At 40.7% G+C, this 19798-nt stretch overlaps 2 protein-coding genes across 2 annotated transcripts; both read left to right on the top strand.

Moving 5' to 3' along the window:
• Window positions 1-1130: 1130 nt before the first annotated feature.
• On the top strand, window positions 1131-4475 carry timm21 (translocase of inner mitochondrial membrane 21). Its single transcript, XM_075452145.1, has 6 exons — window positions 1131-1593; window positions 2613-2675; window positions 2767-2864; window positions 3004-3077; window positions 3775-3880; window positions 3988-4475. The coding sequence occupies exons 1-6, from the start codon at window positions 1299-1301 to the stop codon at window positions 4078-4080; spliced, it is 729 nt and encodes a 242-aa protein (XP_075308260.1). The 5' UTR covers window positions 1131-1298; the 3' UTR covers window positions 4081-4475.
• Window positions 4476-5434: 959 nt separating this feature from the next.
• LOC142370048 (uncharacterized) lies at window positions 5435-14222 on the top strand. The gene is made up of 5 exons (XM_075452467.1): window positions 5435-5799; window positions 6039-6138; window positions 6256-6415; window positions 9848-9980; window positions 11456-14222. Exons 2-5 carry the CDS (start codon window positions 6119-6121, stop codon window positions 11629-11631), a joined length of 489 nt encoding a protein of 162 aa, XP_075308582.1. The 5' UTR covers window positions 5435-5799; window positions 6039-6118; the 3' UTR covers window positions 11632-14222.
• Window positions 14223-19798: the final 5576 nt, after the last annotated feature.

The raw sequence follows: 19798 nt of genomic DNA, 5'->3' as shown, positions 1-19798 counted from the left end.
GTCTAAAGTTTTTTTAACAATTTGTTCAGGGTTGTGTGAATATTATTTTTTGCTGGGAATTTGTTCTTTTTAACTGCCTGAGAGAACAATTAATAAGCATTTTCATTTTGCTACAAACATTAGATGGATAGAGCTGCAGAGAGGTGTGTGTGTGTGGTGAGGGGCTTCATCAGAATATTTGTAGAACCCTTTTTAAGTATAATAAACGTAACTGTTGGGGGTTTAATCTATGTTCAGAGAACACTTTTGAAAAAATGACTTCAGGTCTCTCTTGTAAATGAGACCCTGGGTCTCAATGAGATTTTACCTGTATAAATAAAGGTTAATAAAATAAAATATCTATGACTGTCATCGTGAGATAAAAAGCTATTCACCTTAAAGATTAAATGAGGCCCATGTTTTAGGCCCGCAGAAGATATTGATTTTAGTTTGAGTTTATCTTTATATACAATAGAGATTAAAGAGATATTCTGTTTTGTTGTTTTCTTTTTGTTTTTTAGTACCCATGAGTAGCCCTGTGGTCTTACCGGCAGTAGTCAGCAGCCAGAGCGCTCTCAATTTGGAGAAGCAGGGCCAGTTACAGGGACAAGGTGGTCCAACATGATGCACATGACAACAGATTGCAAATCCATATTATAGCATCACTCTCATATCTTTTTAGTTCTGACTTCTTTAAGATGGTTAAAATTGTGCTCCTCTCGTTCCCCCTCCTTCAAAGTAGCTGTTAGCTAGAGCACATTCGAGTCAGAGAAGTATGGCGGAGAATATATAATAAAGAGAAGAGGTTATTTTCTTTTTCCTTTTCTTTTTTTACTAGGGTTTCAACTCATGTTGGAGCAGAAGAGGGAAACGAGTGAGAAACATGGGGGAAAGGATACTAAAATAATCTTTGTAAGCTCAACTTTTAAGAGCCATAAGAGAAGCACTGTAACCAACTCATGACATTATGTTGAGGGAAAGTATTTCGTAGAAAGAGTGTTTTTTTGTTTGTTGTTGGTTTTTCTTCGTTTTTCTGCTGGGCTGTCTCCACACTCCCGCCCTTTTAATGGCGGTATTGCACTTGTACGCTGATCTGCCTGCCGCATCCAAACCCCCACGAAGAAGAAGCAGGCGACGTCGAAATCATGCGCCTCACAACAGCCTGTAATAGTTGACATATCTCCTCGTAGCAGAGGTCTCAATAGTTTTGTGACATAAAGTTGTGTATTCAAGTAATTTTCATAGAATTATATTTTTTTTCAAAAGGTCAAATGCTGTAGTTTCTACAGTTTAACAGACAGGACTTGCTGAACGTAACAATGGCTTATGTGCAAATTTTGAAAGCCCTGCACAGAAATCTGCAACACACAGCGTCGCAGTTGTCCGTGCAGAGATGCAAACTCGCACAGGTCGGCGTGCTCGTCCTCACGCGTAGGACAACGTCCTCAATACCGCAGCTGGCCCTCCTCAGGACTGAGGCGGCGGCGTCCCAACAGAGACGGCGGAGTATTTCTCTCGACTTTGCAGCCAGAAACAAAAGCAGCCCCGAGGACAGAGACAAGTCAGTGTCCAGGTATCAGAGTGGCAGCGTCAAGCCTTCAGCAGCACAAAAAGGTATGCGAAGAAAACACCTGTCTGACAAAAATTATGAAAACAACATTTTTTTTATTATTAGCTGAACACTCTGGATTTGTGAAACGTACCTAAAATAATTCCATCCCAAGTTTTCTATCGGATTGACTTGGGGACTGTTTTCCAGCCATGACATTGAATTGAAATTATTTTCCTGATGGTCTTTGCTCTGTGGCAATATGCATCATCACGATGAAAAATTTCCGTAGCATCACCAAAACCTCCTTTCGATTGATGGAATAAGACAAGTGTCCAAAGTTTTCTACACTTCTATAGAGGTAATGACTGTTATCTCCCCTGATCCTTCTCCTAACGTCAACCCACACCATCAATGCTTGCCGAAATTTGCTTGTTTTCTTCACTCGGCTATCTTGTATGTTTCACTGGGCCTGCACCAAACACAAGTTTGATATCCTCTCCTCATCCAATGCAGACTGGTGATTCATCTCTCAATATTTCTTCCACCTCCAATCATTCACAGTCCATGACTGCTTCTCTTTTGCCCACTGCTACCTTGTTTTCTTCTGTTCAGGTGTAAGTGATGCTTTACGTTTGACTTTTTAAAATGTAAACCTCATTTCCTTTACTGTTTTCTTACAACCTGGTCACAAACATCCTCCTGTTTCTGCCCATTATTTATAAATGTTTTTAATGTCTTCCTTGGCCGACCAGTGTGTCCCCCCTTTACAACCTTCCCATTTTGTTTGTAGTCGCTCCAAATTTTAGAGACGACTGGAAACGGCCAACATTCTTTGAGTTGAATTGCCTTCTTAAAGACGTTTTATAATCTTTTCCATTGTTGCCATTGAGGTATGTTTTCCAAAGCCAGAATGTTCAGCTATTAGATTGAATTTTTTTGCGTCATATCTTTTTGTTTGTGATTTTATATAAAATGCAAAAGCTGAACGGAAAATCCTCAAAGTGTAGCGATTCCATCATTATTTTTCCAGGAGTTTTAGCCGTTACAGCTCCTGGCTGACTGCTTGCTCATTGTCTTCCAGTGAAAGAGGCTGGAAGAGACTTCACCTACCTGATAGTTGTTCTCATCGGGCTCGGAGTGACAGGTGAGACAGTGGCGAGATTTCACAAAATGCCACCGAAGACAACTAATCAAATAACAAGAATGGCCACTATCATGATGTTTTTGTTTTTTAGGCGGGCTGTTGTATGTGGTGTTCCAGGAGCTGTTTTCCTCCTCAAGCCCAAATAAAGTTTATGGGAGAGCCTTTGGCAAAGTTAAATCTCACCCGGAGGTAAGACTGAGGCCGCATACTTTTTCAGGACAGACAAAATCTCAGTGAAAAACAGCCGTTCTGTTCCCTGTTACACACTGTGAATGCCTTCTCTTTTTAAGTTCTGCTCAGTGCACGTTTTTCCTCGTTGAAAATGCAGGTGATTGGTGCATTTGGAGAGCCAATCAAGTGTTATGGCGAGACCACGCGTCGAGGGAGGAGACAGCAAGTTAGGTGGGAATCACTGTTAAATAAGTTTTCATATATTCCAACCACGAAGCCCTCTCATACTGTAGTTTTCAGTTTTGAATCATTTCTGCTGTAGACGAGTTGCAGTGTAATCACGGTCATTGCAGAGGTGTGTGTGCAACTCGGGGGCAGAATGCAGCACGCAAACAGAGATTACAAGACAGTCAACTGAACTAGCCACCAAAAATAATGGATGGAAATTTAGTTGATATTTCGAGGGGATCCTATTTCTTTGCCAAGTCCAAAGGGAGTATGGAAACAAGCCACTAAAATGGGGGAATGGGGTTCCGTGAGCCTCTGCAGTGCCAACTTTGTGTCTGAAAATGCTAAACACGATCTCATGTCATGAGATTTGATTTCTTGTAACTTCACAGAGCACATAATTCAATGCATCCAAGGCATTTTCTAGAAGTATTTTAAAGCTGTGAACTGTGGAATTGTTTTTTAGATTGAGTTTTCTTTCATAGTTGATTGAAGAATGATGGCAAGCTATAAAAATGTGCATTTTTTGAAGAAGTTTATTAAAGTCTCGTCACTGCCAGTCACGGTTTTGCCCCCTGGATGTGAGCACATCTAGTAATATTTGTAGGCAAGAAAACTGATCTATATTGCATCTGTGGGCTGGTTTTACTGTGGCATTATGGGAGTTTTTTCCTATTTCATGTGTGTGTTTCCAACTCAGTCATCTGGAGTACCTGAAGGACGGACTGAAGCATATGAGACTAAAGTTTTACATTGAAGGCTCAGAGCCAGGCCTTAAGGGAACTGTACATACGGAGTCAAAAGAGGTGGGTGGTTGCCACACGTCTGAAAAGTATGTGTGCTGTCTTGTCTTGATTGTTGTCTGCCCAGTTAAGATGGCTTGTAATGATTCCGTTTTCTTGTCATTTTACAGAATCCTGAAACTGGGAAATACGAGTTTCGTTATATATTTGTGGAGGTAGACACCTACCCCAGTCGGACTATCGTTGTGGAAGACAACAGATGAGAAGGGCACCTGCCACCTCACTGATTCAGAGTCTGAAAAGCAGGATTTGTGTGACTGGATGAACATCTTTCACTCAAATGCATTGTTTGTACTGTAATGTATGTAATGCATTGTTTGAAGCTGTCATTGATTGTGGCTGATTTGAAAGAGTTTGACACCACAGTGCATTGGTCAGCAACTGGTGCACAGCTTTGCAAAGTACCGCCTGTGTCACGGATATGAAATGCTCATTTGAGTCCGATGTACAGCTGATTTCGAAGTTATTCAAATGTGCTGGAAATGTGTTTTGTTTTGAGATTAAAACGGATGTTTTTAAAATGTGATAAGTGCCGATTTTGCGTCGCATGCACAGGGACAGACATGGCATCACTGTTGAAAATAAATCATTGAAACTTTGTCTCTTGCTTTATTTGTTTTGATTTACAGTATTGTCCTAAAAGAATATAGAGCAGAAATATTTTTAACAAAAACATTTACCCCAGAAAAGATTTGATATTTTAAAAATACTCCAGCTCCTATATGTTCCCTACATAGTTTGTCACGCACGCTTATGTTCTTTTTGTGCACATGTACTACGGCTCCTTTCATTATTGAAACTGACCACCAGATGGAAGCAAAGAGTTGAGACAAATTACATGTCTGGATTTTTCTTGCTCTTTACCATCAGCTCTTCATCAACCACTGACTTTGATATGCAGTAAAACATCATGCATCTAGAAGTATTTGAATAAATCCCCTCATTTGGAAAAAAAAGGTATTTATACAGGTGTACTGTAGTGCTTTTTTATAGCCATGGTTAAAATATAATCAAGTAATGCTTGACAATGTAACTAAAATCTAATTACATACTATCAGATATAGTTTAATTAAATTATTTAATGTTCTGTGGCGCTCTTACATAAGGTCAAATTCCTGTGTACGTTGTATGGCGAATACAGTGATTCTGATATGATTGGAACTCACTGTAGGGACTCGTTTTTTTTTATGCAAATCTAATTGCACAAAAATGTATTGAATATTTTGTCAGCCCTGCTGCAAGCGTAAGACACATTATTACTATGTGTAAATTGTTAGGTTCGCAATGTTACATTGCCATGTAGCAATTATACACTTTAGTGAAAATAATATACATATATGCCATAAATCACATTTACCTGAGACAACTTCCCGTTTCCGTAATGACATAATCGCAGATTATCTTTGTGTTTAGACAAAAAAAAAATCTATAAATCTAACAAAGAACACTTGAGCGGAAAAACTAATCAATTAATGATATCAAATGTGTTGGTTATGTGACGGGGTAGCAGCTTACGGGAAGTATGAAAGCATCAGCCGCAGGAACAACACCGCCCACTGAGAAAACCAACGGCAGCAGTGAGTACAGGGATGTGCTCAGTCAGTTAGCTTAAACTCCTCTGGGCTAAATAAGTTGTTACTTAAATATTAAGTTAAGGGATAGCCCATCGAATAACAAGCTAGCCATATTGTATAAACTCCAAGAAGGTATGTTTATAAAAACAGGCCAGTTTTTGGCCGTTTTTTTTTAGCTCCCGGGGTGGGTAACTGGAGCTGTTTTTGTTTTGGCCTGCTACACGATATCTTAGCTTAACTAGCTACAGCCTCAGCTGGCTCCTGGAGTTCCACTCTCGTCCCCGGAACTGTTTGAGGAATGGCACACCTTGCCAGCTAACTCAGAAAGGCCTATTTTGCCGCTTTAAAGTAAGTCTACACTCATGCTGCTATGTTAGCCTCAGCTAATTGAAAGCTTATTTAGAGAAAGAGCTGTGGTGCTAAAGTTGTCGTCTGTTTTAAGTTGCATTAACCAATGTCTGTTGGATGCTGCTTTATAAATGTTAGCTTATGGGATTATTACCTATGATATTATAACTTATTGATATAAAACAGTAAAATTAACTTAGTTTCTTCGGTTAAAACAAGTGAAACGTTGCTGTCTGCAGGGAAAGTTGTTTTTGGCCAGGAGTCAGCAAGTAGCTCTTCAGTTATGAGACTTTCCTCTCAGTGATAAACATCTCTCAAAATGGAGCTGTACTGGTACATGTGAGTATAACATACTCTTGTATTATTCCGTATTTTAATTCTCTCCGTGTGGAGTTGGAACTGGTTCTCAAGTGTGGACTCCCCACCTCTATTTTTCCTTGTCTGTCTCTTTTACAGAGTTGTCATCGTATTCATCATCATCAAGATATTCTTCTACGTGTGCTGGTACCGGTCGAGGCAGAGGCAGCTGGCAGCATACCTGAGCAACACACGCAACGCACAGATTGTCATTGTCGGAGGCAGGGCCTACCTTCATCAGATGTGCGAAAGACAGAGTGTAAGTGTAGAGCTCCACATGTCCTATATCTGAAATGTCAACTGCTAAAAGTGGATTTCTGCCTCCGGCTTGCGTCTTCATTTGGACAGTTTAAAGGGGTTTTGTAGTAAAAAGAGACCAGAGCATGGTACACTGCATGAGAAGAGAACATGTAAGGGACTGTCAGATAACATCAAGGTTGTGGGACATTTTTGCAGAGGAGTTATGTGCGCTCTTGTGCGTGCGTGTGGTTTTTCAGTCCTGATCATTCTTCGACAGACTGTTTCGCTTTTAGTAGCATACCGAGCGAGACTGGTTTTGCCTTAATGGGTGCACAGATATTTGCTTTTGCGTCTGACATGTTTCTATGCAGTTTGTTTCAGGTTCTTGACGGATTTATAAATGCAGGTTGTGGCTTTAAAAGTTATGTGATACAGTAACATTTCACCCATGCTTTTAGGAAGTTCATCAAGCAGCATTTCCTTTTTTTATAGGGTCCTTTATCTTTGTAGGAGGAAAAAAACCGAGTTACTTATTCTTGCTTACTTACTTATGATTAACTTGTCTTTTCTCGTGTGAAGCATAAGACGTATGAATAAAAGGAGCTTCGTCTCTTAATGTCTAATCTGCTTGAGCTTTCGGTTAGTATATGTGGCTTGTTTTCATCTGGGTTGACCTTCAGAGTCGTTCTTTTTGTCGAGTTTGAAAATATCGGGCTTCAGTAACATGTAAGCGCTTGCATACTCATTTTGAAAATGGCTACAAAATGTCATCTTCCATTTCGCTGTCTGCTTGAAGTCCTTGCTGAAGGCTGTTGTATTTCTGTTGATGTTTTCAATTATCTGTCTCTGAAAAGCTTTTGTTCTACATTAGTTTGTATGGAGTCCGCATCACAGGCTTATACATGCTTAAATGTCTTTGTGCTTCTCACTAGAACCCTTTTTCACCTTTTTTGGCCTCCCTTAAACACCTGGAGGTTTATCTCCACGATAAAGAACTTCTTTTTTTTTCTTTTCTTTTAAATTTCTGACTCATTTCTCAGACATGATTCATTTAAATGGAAATCGGCACAGAAAATTGAGTCATTTCCTCCAGTGCAGATTTGGTGCCCCTCACCCCTCCCCATCTGTGTCGTTACATGTAGGCACAGGCTGATATTTTTAGCCTTGTTTGGAATATTTGTGCTCCAGGAAATGCCCCATTTGTAAAAAGACAATAAATTAAACTACGCTAGCCTTGGGCTTTTAGCCTTGGGCTTCCCCAGACCATTTATGATATACTGTCGGTTATCTGAGCTGTTTGTCAGATTTGAGAGAACAGTCTGTGTCTTATCAGATGTGTGTACGCTGCCTAACTTTGCCCAATTCACCGGCTCAGAATCCCACACATATCCTTGAACTTATCTTTTTCTCTTTGTTTGACCATTCTTTCTGTTTATTCCATTTTCATTTCCCGCACCACACTACTTTCATTGTTTTATCCATCATTCTACAATGAGCTTTTGGGCATGTCAGGAGTGTCAGTGAGTATTTCTTTTGCTTTTTGCGAGCGTAGCGCACAGCCAAATCTGTCGGAGCAGGTCGGCGTGTTTTCTTTTGTTTGTTTTTTTTGTACCGCTCTCGACTCAACATGTTGAATTAGGGTCAGGTGACGCAATCAAATGAATTGCTGATTGGCTTCTCTGCAAAGCAAATTTAGGTCAACGTGATGTTAACTGTGTTGTTTTGCAAAGGTTGAAAAACGGTCCTCAGGATGTGTCAGCTTGAATTGAAACGGAGGTTTATGAGCAATCTAAACACACCTGACTGAGCCAGAGCTATGTTAGCTACTGAATAGGGAACTAACAATTACCCGACTTGACGTTGCCCTGTTTACATTCTTCTCTACACGTGAACATGAACGGTCCTCCGGTTTCCCTTATTGAAAAATGTATAGACGGCTGCTCCTTTCTCCACTGCAAAGTCTTCAGCGGGTGTACATCTTATGTCCGACCATGAAGTTGGGCACGGTCCTTCAGGGTTTCATCACCGCAGGTTGTTGATGGCCAGATCTTTTTTTGATGTAAAAGATTCTGTACTCATAGTTACCAGTATAGCCATGACACAAAAATATCCTTAATCAAGGCCCCAGAGAGAAATTGATTTCTAGATTACAAAGCTTCATTACCTCCGCCAAGGAGGTTATGTGATCGCCCGAGTTTGTCTGGATGTTCGTTCGTCTGTTCGTGCTGCAATCTTGCGACCTGCCACAAGGTGGCGCAACCTCAAGGTGCCAAAGCCAAACAGAGTCAAAGCCAGACAGAATGCATAGTGCGCGGATTGAATGCATATTGCGCGGATTTGCTGTAATTAGCACAACAAAAGATTGCAACGGCAAGCCAGTGTGCATAACTGCATATAGCGTAATAATAACGGCGAACACTGCTTCCCGACAGAACACTGCTTCCCGACAAAACATTATAATAATAATATTGATAATACTTAATAACGGCGAACACTGCTGTTCAATAATGAATAGGGAGAAGGGAATGCCTCTTCTGCTGACAGCGCCAAAGAACAAGTAGCCCACATCAGAAACGTATGTCCATACATGGCTCGCTATCCACAGGTAGGTTGGCGGTTGGCGGAGGTCTGCACTCTCTGAGTGCATTTCTAGTTTTATTTGGTTTTGCTTCAGTTCTTTTAGACTACATAAAGAGTGGCTGTTTGTTTTTTTTTTTGGGTTAATTTTTTATCTTAAATGGTACTCATTGCTCAATGGGCTGTTAGTGGAGCATAAAATTTAATTGCTCTGGTACAAGGAGTCAATTTGATATGTGAAAAATCATGTGACACTATTTCCGCACATATCTTGGGTTAGTGGTGCAGTAATAGCAGTAGTAACTGTCTGGTCTGTGCTGCGTTATTCCTCATCTTTTGCGATCACGCCCACAACAACAGAATGGTCATATTGAAGTAATGAAAGGGTCAGTCTGCTCGGTCGTCAGGCTGCCAGTAGGCTTACCTGCCGTGTCTGTATTTGTGCCACAAGTAGAAATGGACTGGTTAACAGAGCATAGGAGCTTCCTTAAAGGAGTTATGAAATCACTTATCAGTAAGAGAAGCTATCCGTAAGTACATCCCTCAGGCATTTTGATCTGAAGGTTTCATCATCTACCGATCTCCTGTTTTTTCCATTTTCTTCTTTTAAGGGACTGCATTAAAAAAGTCTCGACAATGGTTCTTTTTTTTGTACTTGTATTTATCAGTGTTGGCCTGAAGCAGAGAATAGTGGAGAAAAGTTTACTGTTAGTGGAGCAGAGGTTTAATCCAGTAGTATCATAACTGCCATCTCCAGAGATAAAACCAAAACTAGAAAAAGTAACACCAGGCCAGTTGCTATACACTTCTGTATTTTTATGTGCTTCTGTTTTTTGAGTGTTATTAACTTGGCGCGTTTCCTTCCCTTTTGTAGCAAACATCCGTCTGGCCTAATTGGTACGGAGTGCAGGATGATCTGTCGATAGAGGAGCCCTCCACAGCCCTGCCGCCAACCGCGTCCATCGCCCACCTGGACATGCCACCCCCATATGAGGCGGTTTCTGGAGGTAGTATGCACTAATAAACCCAGTGAGATGTCCAGTGATTCAGATGTTTGGCAAGCAGTCTTTTCTCTTCGCTTTTTCGTTAATGGCCTATTGGCTGCAATGCATTTCGCATATTTCCTCTCAGTTGTAACTTTTATCTCGTAGGATGGGCAGCTCCTGCCTGGTTCACAGCACCCAGAAAAATAAAACTGGATATAGTCCTCTAGTAGATACGCGTGGCCTTGGTTTTATCTGTCCACTGTCATATCATACCTATCTGTAGCTCCACCACAAGTCAATGAATTTTGTCACACAGTATCTGCGCTGATAAATTCCTGCAGTAGAACAGCGAGGGAAGTTTCCGGGTTTCCTTACTGAATTCCATGCAGTTTTTGTGCTTGTGTAGTTTAATTTATTTTGATGAAGAGAACAGCTTACTGAGCTTCATAGTGGATGTGGCTTTCACGCATGTATTTAGCTGAACAACATCATCTTGTCACGATCACCATGTACAGCGTCGACGAAAAAACAGTTTAACTGCAACTAAAATGTCGTCTCTCCTCGTCATTGGTTCATAAGCCTGCGTGCACACACGATCCATCTGTTTGTGCTTTGCTTCGTAATCAAGTCAAGAAGCTTAAAAACAATTAGATTCAAGGATCAAATGCCCAACAGTATCATGTCTGTTGGGCATGTGTCAGTGAAATTTTACAGATAAGTCATGCAGGAAATATCAAAGCCAGTTAGGTGAGAGTGAAAAAAACCCATCTGTGGTCTCTTATTGCTGCGAGCTTTACTCTACTTTACTTTACTTTTTGAAATCTTATTTTCATCCCAGTCATAACTGTAAATCTTTTCCTTTCGTCACACTATATTTAAATATGGAATATAAACGGAGCTCTCAGTTTTCTCAAATGAACGTGTTTACGTGCCACTCCCTTACATTTTGTTTACTTACAACGATTTTACGAGTTAATTTAGCTGGTACGAGGCAACTGCTCCAGTTGTTAAAGCTTTGCATTAAGTATTGGACTGTCCTCATACAAAAGGCATCTCATTCGATCTGAGATGCTCGTTCAGTCTGACTGCAGGATGTGGTTTGCGCAGGTGGAAATGCACCTCTGCTCTTTTGCTTCATGACTGTTGCTTCTCTTCCACCCTCATTTCTGAGATCTTTTTTTTTTTTTCGTACCGCAGACACCAAAGGGGTTTTTTGGGGGGGTGGCTCTAATAGAAGCATTTTAATTGTGCTGCATCATTGTGGAACACATCGGAGCACAGGTAGAACAACACACTTAGCAGTGGAGCTTGAGTATAAATTAGAGGCGTTCGTTTCAGTCTTATGTATGTTTTTACAGGTATGAAATGGGTACGATTACAGCATAAAGATTTGCATAAGTGCATGACTGTTTCGATTGATCGTGCACTTTTAATGTTTAAGATTGTTGCTTTCGGACAGCGGATAACTGCCTGGCATGTCTTCTCCTTACTTTCAGAGGACGATCTGAAGCCCCCTCCCTACAGTGAGTGTGCCCAGGTCGATGAGGCCCCCCCACCTCCTCCCTCCAATGATACTCCTCTCATTTCTGGGGGAGGAACCTTTGTAAGCGTCAACGAAGCCCCTCCCCCATACACACTGACTCCCCCCGCACGAGTCGGTCAACAAGACTGACACGGCCGCAGAGAGCAGGTCCACTTAAACAGTTGCTGATGCCAGTTTGCCTTCTTACGTGCACTGCCTTCTTACGTTCAACCTCAGTGATCTTTGCCAGCCTGACTCTCATCACACGAGAGCAAATGTTTATTTGAATAGTTTTGTGTCAGTGTGTGTGTGAGAGAGTGTGTGTATTGGTCTTTTTTCTTTTTTTTTTTTTTTTTTTCAAACTAGGTTTCTTTTCCACTTTGTATGAAAAGTGGTCATGTGATGAGTTTTGCAGTAGCGGATGACGAGCCTCAGCAAGCCCGTGTGCCTCGGTCAGGACCGCAGCGCCTGCCTCCCAGCAGGGGTAACCAAGGGAGAGAGGCACTTCTACAGTGTGCTCTGTCTCTGTGTGTCAATAAGACTCATTTCTAAAGCTCGATTGAGGAAATGAGTAGGTGCCGAAAAGTTTTTGTTCCTGCTACTGCTTCATCGAGAGTGTCTGAAGGATCTGAACACAATATCTCGGCACCCGTGTGATGCAAAATTCTAGTCTGGACAATCTCATGCTCTTTTGGGACTTCATTGTATGTACATGCAAAATAGTTAAAAATGCGTCAAACCGTCTACTCGGTGCTTCTTAAAGCACTTAAGGACTGTATGACAATTGTTTTAGATAATTATACCATTAGCATAACTTGTGTCTAATATATTGTTGTGAGTATACGGTGACGGACGCTGGTTTAAGTAACTTAGATCTGTGAATGGGAGTGAATCGGGGAGGGTAGAAAACGGGCACAGGTTGATGAAATGGATGAAGGCGGGCAGATAAGGGATTGCTCTCTGCTAGTTTTTTTTTTTTTTTTTTTTCGAAGGTGTGAATTGAAAACAATATTGTCAGATGAGAAATGTGTAACAGTCCTAGAAACCCAACCAACGGGGCTTACAGTGAGCGATCCCAAGTGGTTTTGGAGCTGAGGGCTGCATTAAATTGCTGTTTTAAAAAAAAAAAAAAAAGATTCATCCACAAAACTCAGTGATAGTTGTTGTTTTTTTCCCCCATAACAATTGTTGCATAATGAATACTAACAACAACAAAAACACAACAGCTTCTGCTCTTCGCAGTCTTTCTGTTAATCCGCCACAGGCTGGTGAGAGATTAACCAGCTGTTTTATTTCCTTGTGAAGTATTGTTTTGGGAAAGGTTTTCACTATGCATTTTGCTTCTTTGTTTTTTTTGTGAGACTGCTTTACAGATGATACAGAAACGACACTGTAAGAACATGTAATCCACTTCAGATGTTTGTGGGGTTTTTTTAAGCAATGCTACATTTCATGGCCAAGCAGTGAAGCTGCGCAGACGTGTTGGGCCAGAAATTGTAACCGACCGTCCTTCCGACGGCCTCGCGTAGCAGCTCCTTCGCCGCTTTGGTGCTTGAGATGAAGTTGGTGAATGAGGCAACTGAATTGCAAGGCACTTTGGAGAGACCGTGGTAACGAGAACTGTGGAAACGCAGGCGATCATTTACGATGGTGATGATCTGTTATCTGAGTCCATGTGGCTCAAAATTTGGAAAAAACGGTCAAATGTTTGGCAGCAGTCACCTGATTCCTTTTCTTCAAATTGTATCCCGTCCTTAAACACTCCTGCCCCACCCGTGGGTGAAAGCTGGAGGTGGTCAGAGGTATCATTTGGTTACTTTGGTTAAAATAAGTCAAAATCATCATCTTCTGCCATATTCAATTGAATTGAATAATGCTTTATTAATCCAAAAGCAAAATGTATTTAAAGCACTACTAATGGCCCTGATTAGCCATTTTAAAGCAGTCATTGTGTAGAGTTATTGCTGTAGGCAGGAGTGGGGTTTGGTTTTCTTGATTTTTGAGTTTTTCCTATCTCAACTGAATGTTGCACAGATTGTCTTCAGCCAAAGCCTCACAAAAGTCATCTCGGATGATTTAATATCATAATGGTTGGCTCATTACAGTGAAAATTGCTGCTAGATCTGGAAATGCAATTGTGTCGCAGCAGCCCTGTTTGGACTCAGTAAATCTTGGTGAGGTCATAAAGAAAAAAAAATTCTCTGTGTAATAGACCTAAAAAAAATGTTTTTCCCATTCATTCCTCAAGAGCGCTTTTCCCACAATCGGAGGAAGTTTCCGTGGCGATTCCACTGTTGAACTGCTTGGCCTCCTCGTTGCTGCTTGCATCGATTATGTTATGTAGTTACTCAACATTAGAGAAAGCAACAAAATGATGTGTAACTTCCTTTAACTTGTATTGACGAGCTTTCTGTCACCGATGCCTTTTACCGTTTTTTTTTTTTGTGGTTTTACAATCGGATGGATGCAACGGAGAAGCTGTGAAGTACAAATCTGAATGTATGTTTGACATCACTAACATGGCAGCAGCATGATGACGATTGACTCCCAAAGCCGCAGTTTTTAAGGTTTCCTCTGTAACATACGTCCTGTTTATTCACTTCATGCTCATTCCTGTGGTGGTTGGCATCTCTTCACTTTGTAGCTGTGTGAGTTGAGGGGAATTAACTCTATTTGTTTTGTTTTGTTTTTTCTGTGGCAGGGGAAACAAATCCTCTGTAATAAAATGTGTTCTATATATATGTACTAGTCCGAGTTTGATTTTTCAGAAAGTTTGTGGTCACCTTATTCACGCCGAGTGCTTTTATGAAGTCTTTACATTTCTTTTTATGCAGCCGTGATGAAAAGGGCCTTGCATGTAGATGAAGCAGACTGCTCAATCACTGTCAATGCATTTGTTTTTTTTTTTGGGTAACCTTAATTAAATTTAATTAAAAGAATCAAGTCTGAAAATCTGCTAAATGTACTGTGGCTACAGAATTGATGGTACTTTTCTAAACAACTCAATATTGGATGCTTTCTCACTTGGAACTTATGTGTTTAACCAAGTGTAAAAAGCACTGAAATGGCACACTTGCCTATTTGCACATTAATATTTATGCATCATTTGTCGCAGCCCATAATCGCTATTCTGGCTTCGAGGAGTGTAAATATTTCAGTGTAAATAGAGAGGCTGCCCCTCCATCCTTTCTCTGCAGAAATCCCTCCTGAGGTTCATCTGTCGCTAATACGAAGCTTCAGGAATCGTAATTGAGCACGTTTACTTTCTTTTTGAATGAGAAACTCGTTTGTTGACGTGGCAACCATCGTCTTTTTAGGTGAGCTGTAGTGGAGGAATTGGTAGAGATTTTTTTTTTTTTTTTACCACAAATATTATGAAAGTAAATATGATTTGTTGAACTCCATCTCATGTTAACCTAAAGCTGAATTCTGGGAAATAAACAAAAACATTTCTATAGACGATAGGGACTGTAGTCTGTAGGGACTCAAAACGCCTGCAAGGTTTCCTGAGCCTTTAAATGGTCTCAGTCTGGGTCAGTAGGCTACTCAATCATGGCGAAGACTGCTGATGTGACAGATGTCCAGAGGAAAGTCACTGACACCCTCCACGAGTAGGGTAAGCCACAAAGGTCATTGCTAAAGAAGCTGGTTGTTCAAAGAGGGCTGTATCTGAGCATATTCGTAGAAAGTTGAGTGAAAGGAAAAAGTGTGGTAGGAAAAGGTGCACCAGCAACAAGGATAACAGCAGCCTTGAGAGGATTGTCAAGCTAAATGCATTGAAGAATTTAAAAAAACAAGGAGTGGACTGAGGCTGGAGTCGGCGCATCAAGAGCCACTACGCACAGACGAATCTTAGACATGCGCTTCAAATGTTGTGTCAAGTCACTCCTGAACCAGAGACGTCGGAAGCGTCTTACCTGGTCTAAGGAAAAAAAGAAGTGGACTGTTGCTCAGTGGTCCATAGTCCTCTTTTCAGATGAAAGTAGATTTTGCATGTTATTTGAAATCAAGGCCCCAGAGTCTGGAGGAAGAGTGGAGAGGCACAGAATCCACGTTGCTTGAAGCCCAGTGTGAAGTTTCCACAGTCAGTGATGATCTGGGGTGCCATGTCATCTGCTGGTGTTGGTCCACTGTCTTTTCTGAAGTCCACAGACAACGCAGCCACGTACCAGGACATTTTAGAGCACTTCATGCTTCCTTCTGCTGACAAGCTTTATGGAGGTGCTGATTTCATTTTCCAGCAGGACTTGGCACCTGCCCACACTGCCAAAGCTGGATCAATTACCACAGTGTTTCTGTGTTTGATTGGCACAGCAAACTCACCTGACCTGAACCCCAGAGAGAATCTATGGGGGGTCAAGAGGAAGATGAAAGACACCAGACCCAATAATGTAGATGACCTGAAGGCCACTATCAGCAACCTGGGCTTCCATTACACCTCAGGAGTACCACAGGCTGATCGCCTCCATGCCACGCCACATTGATGAAGTAATTCATGCAAAAGGAGGCCCCACCAAGTGTTGAGTGCATAGAAATTAACATGGCTTTCAGAAGCCATACATTTCTGTTTAAAATATCTTTTTTTTTCAATTATTATTATCTGTTCTGATCTGATGTAATGTTCAAATTTTCCGAGACACTGAATTTTAGGTTTTCATTATCTGTAAGCCATAATCATCAAAATTACAAGAAATTTAAGTCTTGCTTGAAATATTTGATCTATTTTTGTGTTATGAATCTGTAAAATATGAGTTTCACTTTCTGAAACAAGTGACAAAAACTACTGATTTTTTTTCACGACATTAAAATCTTTTGAGCTGTACTTGTACACAACTGTATCAACATGTGGACCTATAGTTGGCCACTAGAGGGAAGCCTGGCACAGCTGGTGGTTTCAGCCGCATGTTTCGGAGAGGCCTCCACTTGTTGCTGACTGAGCCAGGGACATAAATCAGAATTAACTTCCATATACTATACTATACCATACTATACTCAAAACCTTGCACAAACACTAGTGAAAAGCTCTCACATAAACTAGTGAAAACATTTACCTCTTATATAACCTACTCAAAAGCTCTCATACACACTACTGAAAAGCTTTCATATATACTAGTGAAAAGCTTTACCTTTCATATAAAAAGCTCTCATATTCACATGTCAAACCTCTCATACATATGTCAAACCTCTCATACACATATGTCAAACCTCTCATACACATATGTCAAACCTATACATATGTCAAACCTCTCATATACAATGGTCAAATATTTGCGGATTTCAGTTGAGAAGGAAGACATCTCAGTAAAACAAGAAGGAATGTCATTAAACCGGAACATTAAACCGTTTTGGGTTTTTTTGTTAGCATCGCGCGTTTTTTGTGCAATCTAGTTTCCCATGTTAAATTATCCATGTCTGCTCAGCTACCCACTGAACACCTCACGCAAGCAGTGGCATTACTTAACAATATTTTAGCTTCAACCGAGACGATCAGGACCCTGTCAAATGCTACAACGCTTGGGCAGCAACCGATAACTTCAACTCCAGCTCCGGACTCTGTGGATAGCCGCTTAGCATCGCTTTTTCCGTCCCGCCAGCGCAGCATGCCTTTGCCAGCTGCCCCTCGCTATCAAGCCCAACAGTGCTTCGGTGCATGGACATCAACAGCACCAAGAAAAAAAAAGGTAATTTTAGACATTTTGATAATATCATGGGCTGGCTTAACAAATGTGCCGTGTATAGTTCGATCCATTGTTCTGTGATTGAGAATTAAAAATTAAAAAAACGACTTATTTCATTATTTATTTTCACGTGAGAAAAATACAAATATTTAAAAAAAAAAATACAATAGGCTATATTGATGTTTTTTTTCTTTTTTTTTTCTTCTATTTTTTATCTCATCCTCACGTCATCAATAAGACGGTTATAAAACGCCCCTCGTTTGATTTGGAGATTTGTTTTGTGACATCTTTTGTGAAACTCTGTTCGTTTAATTTTGTTTTTTAATTACCGAGCGAATCAAAGTCTTGAAATCACCTCAGCGTAGATTGATGTCTTTCATCACACATTTAAGTGAGAGAAAATGGCATTGACTTTTCTTGCAAGTTTTATACCTTGGATGGGAAAATAAAATAATTGGTCTGGATCAAGATCAATTGTTGGGCCCTCTTGTGGAATGTGCTCTTAAGGATGTTCATTTTATTTTTTTTTTTCATATCTTGGCTGCTACATCTCGAAGCTGCATACAGATTAGCTGAGCTAACTCTTTCACAAACTGTGTGCACCTCAATGCTGTTCAGAGTGAAATGTATGTAAGTATGTGGATGTGACACACTACGTTGACCAGGACAGCTGAGCGGCCTCTTCTGGTCGCCAGTGAACGTGGATGCAGGTGAAGGCGAAACACCGGCTGTCCAGAGATGGGGACTCGAGTCGCACTTAAGTCGAAAAAACAGAGACTCGAGACTTGACTTCAGACTTGCCCTCAGAAGACTTGAGACTTGACTTGGACTCGAGGTTTGGGACTCGTAAACTCGTATAGCAACAAGATGAGTTATTTTCTCATGTTTTCTTTAGATTTAAAGCGTGTAGACCAGGGGTCTTCAACGTTTTTCAGGCCAGGGACCCCCAAACTGATGGAGAGTTGGAGCAGGGACCCCCCTACTATTCATATGGCATACAATTGTGTTTTATATTTAACGCGGCCTAGTGCCGTGTATAAACATAGCTACTCTGTTTTTGTACATTCAATACTAAGCTATTCAAATAATACACAGGTTAATATATTCATGTTTTTATTTTAAACATGTGCAAGGTACAGGGTGGCCGTGCCACTACCATTTATAAACAAACGTCTTGCATACAACACTGAGCTATTCAAATAATCCACAGATTTTAACTTTAAACATGCATGTAGATGGGACAATGAATCCTCAAACCATCTGTGGATGGCACACGTTTGCACACAATTTGTGAGAAAAAACTGTTTGAAAAAAAAAGAAAAGAAATATTAAAAATTGTCTAAGCAACCAAAGATTTCGCGACCCCCCTGCAGTACCTCCGCGGACCCCCTGTTGAAGACCTCTGGTGTAGACCATGCATAAGAAGGCACTAGTTGTAGGAAGGCATTGTTCATCTGTTTCTCTGTGTTTTGTTACATTTTTCAAAGCTAAGATTATGAGCTGTTTACATTTAACTGGTGTTTAAAATATTTTTGTTTAAATGCCTTATAAAGGGGCTGCGTACAGTGATGTCCACTGCTCCTTGATTCCTAAACTAAAAGGTGCAACTTACCTCTGCAGATCAGAGAGATGGGGCCAAAAGAAGGAACTAGGACTGGGCTGAGAGGGAAGGCCAGCACTCTTCCCTGTGTTTTTTCCAGGGACAACTTGCCCTTTTTTAAATGGGGATACAGAAGTTGTGGTCATTTGTGTGTGGTCACAACAGTTTCCACTGTTTCTGTTTAAAGCCTGTTTGATCGCCTCTCATGGGGCACCTTAACCCCGAGGAACTGAAGGATAAGGCCAAGTCAGCTAAGGAGAGGAATTGGGATTTGGAATAAATAAAGTCTCCTAGAATCTGATGCCTTTTGTGTCTTAATGTAAACAATGCATCCTTCTGTCCTGGGCTTATTCACATCTTGTACCGAAACAAGGCCACATTTTTTTTCCCTGTTTTTTTGTGTGTTTTTTCCCTTGTTATCCGTTTCTTCAGTTTAGTGACGCCACCTTCATGACAGATGTTCTGCTGCTGCTGGGGTGGCTGAGTGTGGAGGCTTTTATTTTTATGTCCTCACCGAAAGCGATGTCTAATTGCGTAACTGCTATAGCAGTATAGTAGCTTGACGACGTCTTTGTATATGTCTAGTTACTTCCCTCTGGTGGCCATAAGCTGTAACTACACCCTGAAAGTCAGTATGAACATTGAAATGTGGGAAATCTTTCTCAAATGAAGTTTTATGATGGAAGAGAGCAGTCATATTAATATTCTAACAACACTGTCATATTTAGTTAAGATTATGAATGCTGGAGTTTTACCACAGCTCACATTTATTATCATTACTCATTGACGATAGAGAGACAGAGCTTACTACAATGAAAAGCTGTAAAGTAGGAACCAGATTCAAACCTGCACAGTAACTGGTAAAAACCTTTAAGGAGGAAACTTCTCGTAAAGATTGTTGTACTTTGTCAGTTTGAATGTTGTACTGAAAGCATTGTTGTCCCGTTGGGTCTGAAATGGAGTGCAATCTGTTACAAAGTCATTTTGTTCATATGATGAAGGCAACCAGCTGCAGTCTACAGATTCAGTCTTTATACTG

The sequence above is a fragment of the Odontesthes bonariensis genome, chromosome 20, assembly GCF_027942865.1.
Source record: "Odontesthes bonariensis isolate fOdoBon6 chromosome 20, fOdoBon6.hap1, whole genome shotgun sequence".
In the NCBI taxonomy this organism is placed as follows: Eukaryota; Metazoa; Chordata; class Actinopteri; order Atheriniformes; family Atherinopsidae; genus Odontesthes; species Odontesthes bonariensis.
This window is presented reverse-complemented; position numbering and strand designations above follow the sequence as displayed.

Coding starts and splice junctions, on each gene's coding strand:
- timm21 (XM_075452145.1), top strand. CDS start 1,299: ATGGCTTATGTGCAAATTTTGAAAGCCCTGCACAGAAATCTGCAACAC. Junction 1,594..2,612: donor GCCTTCAGCAGCACAAAAAG/GTATGCGAAGAA, acceptor ATTGTCTTCCAG/TGAAAGAGGCTGGAAGAGAC. Junction 3,881..3,987: donor TACATACGGAGTCAAAAGAG/GTGGGTGGTTGC, acceptor GTCATTTTACAG/AATCCTGAAACTGGGAAATA.
- LOC142370048 (XM_075452467.1), top strand. CDS start 6,119: ATGGAGCTGTACTGGTACAT. Junction 6,139..6,255: donor ATGGAGCTGTACTGGTACAT/GTGAGTATAACA, acceptor TCTCTTTTACAG/AGTTGTCATCGTATTCATCA. Junction 6,416..9,847: donor AGATGTGCGAAAGACAGAGT/GTAAGTGTAGAG, acceptor TCCCTTTTGTAG/CAAACATCCGTCTGGCCTAA.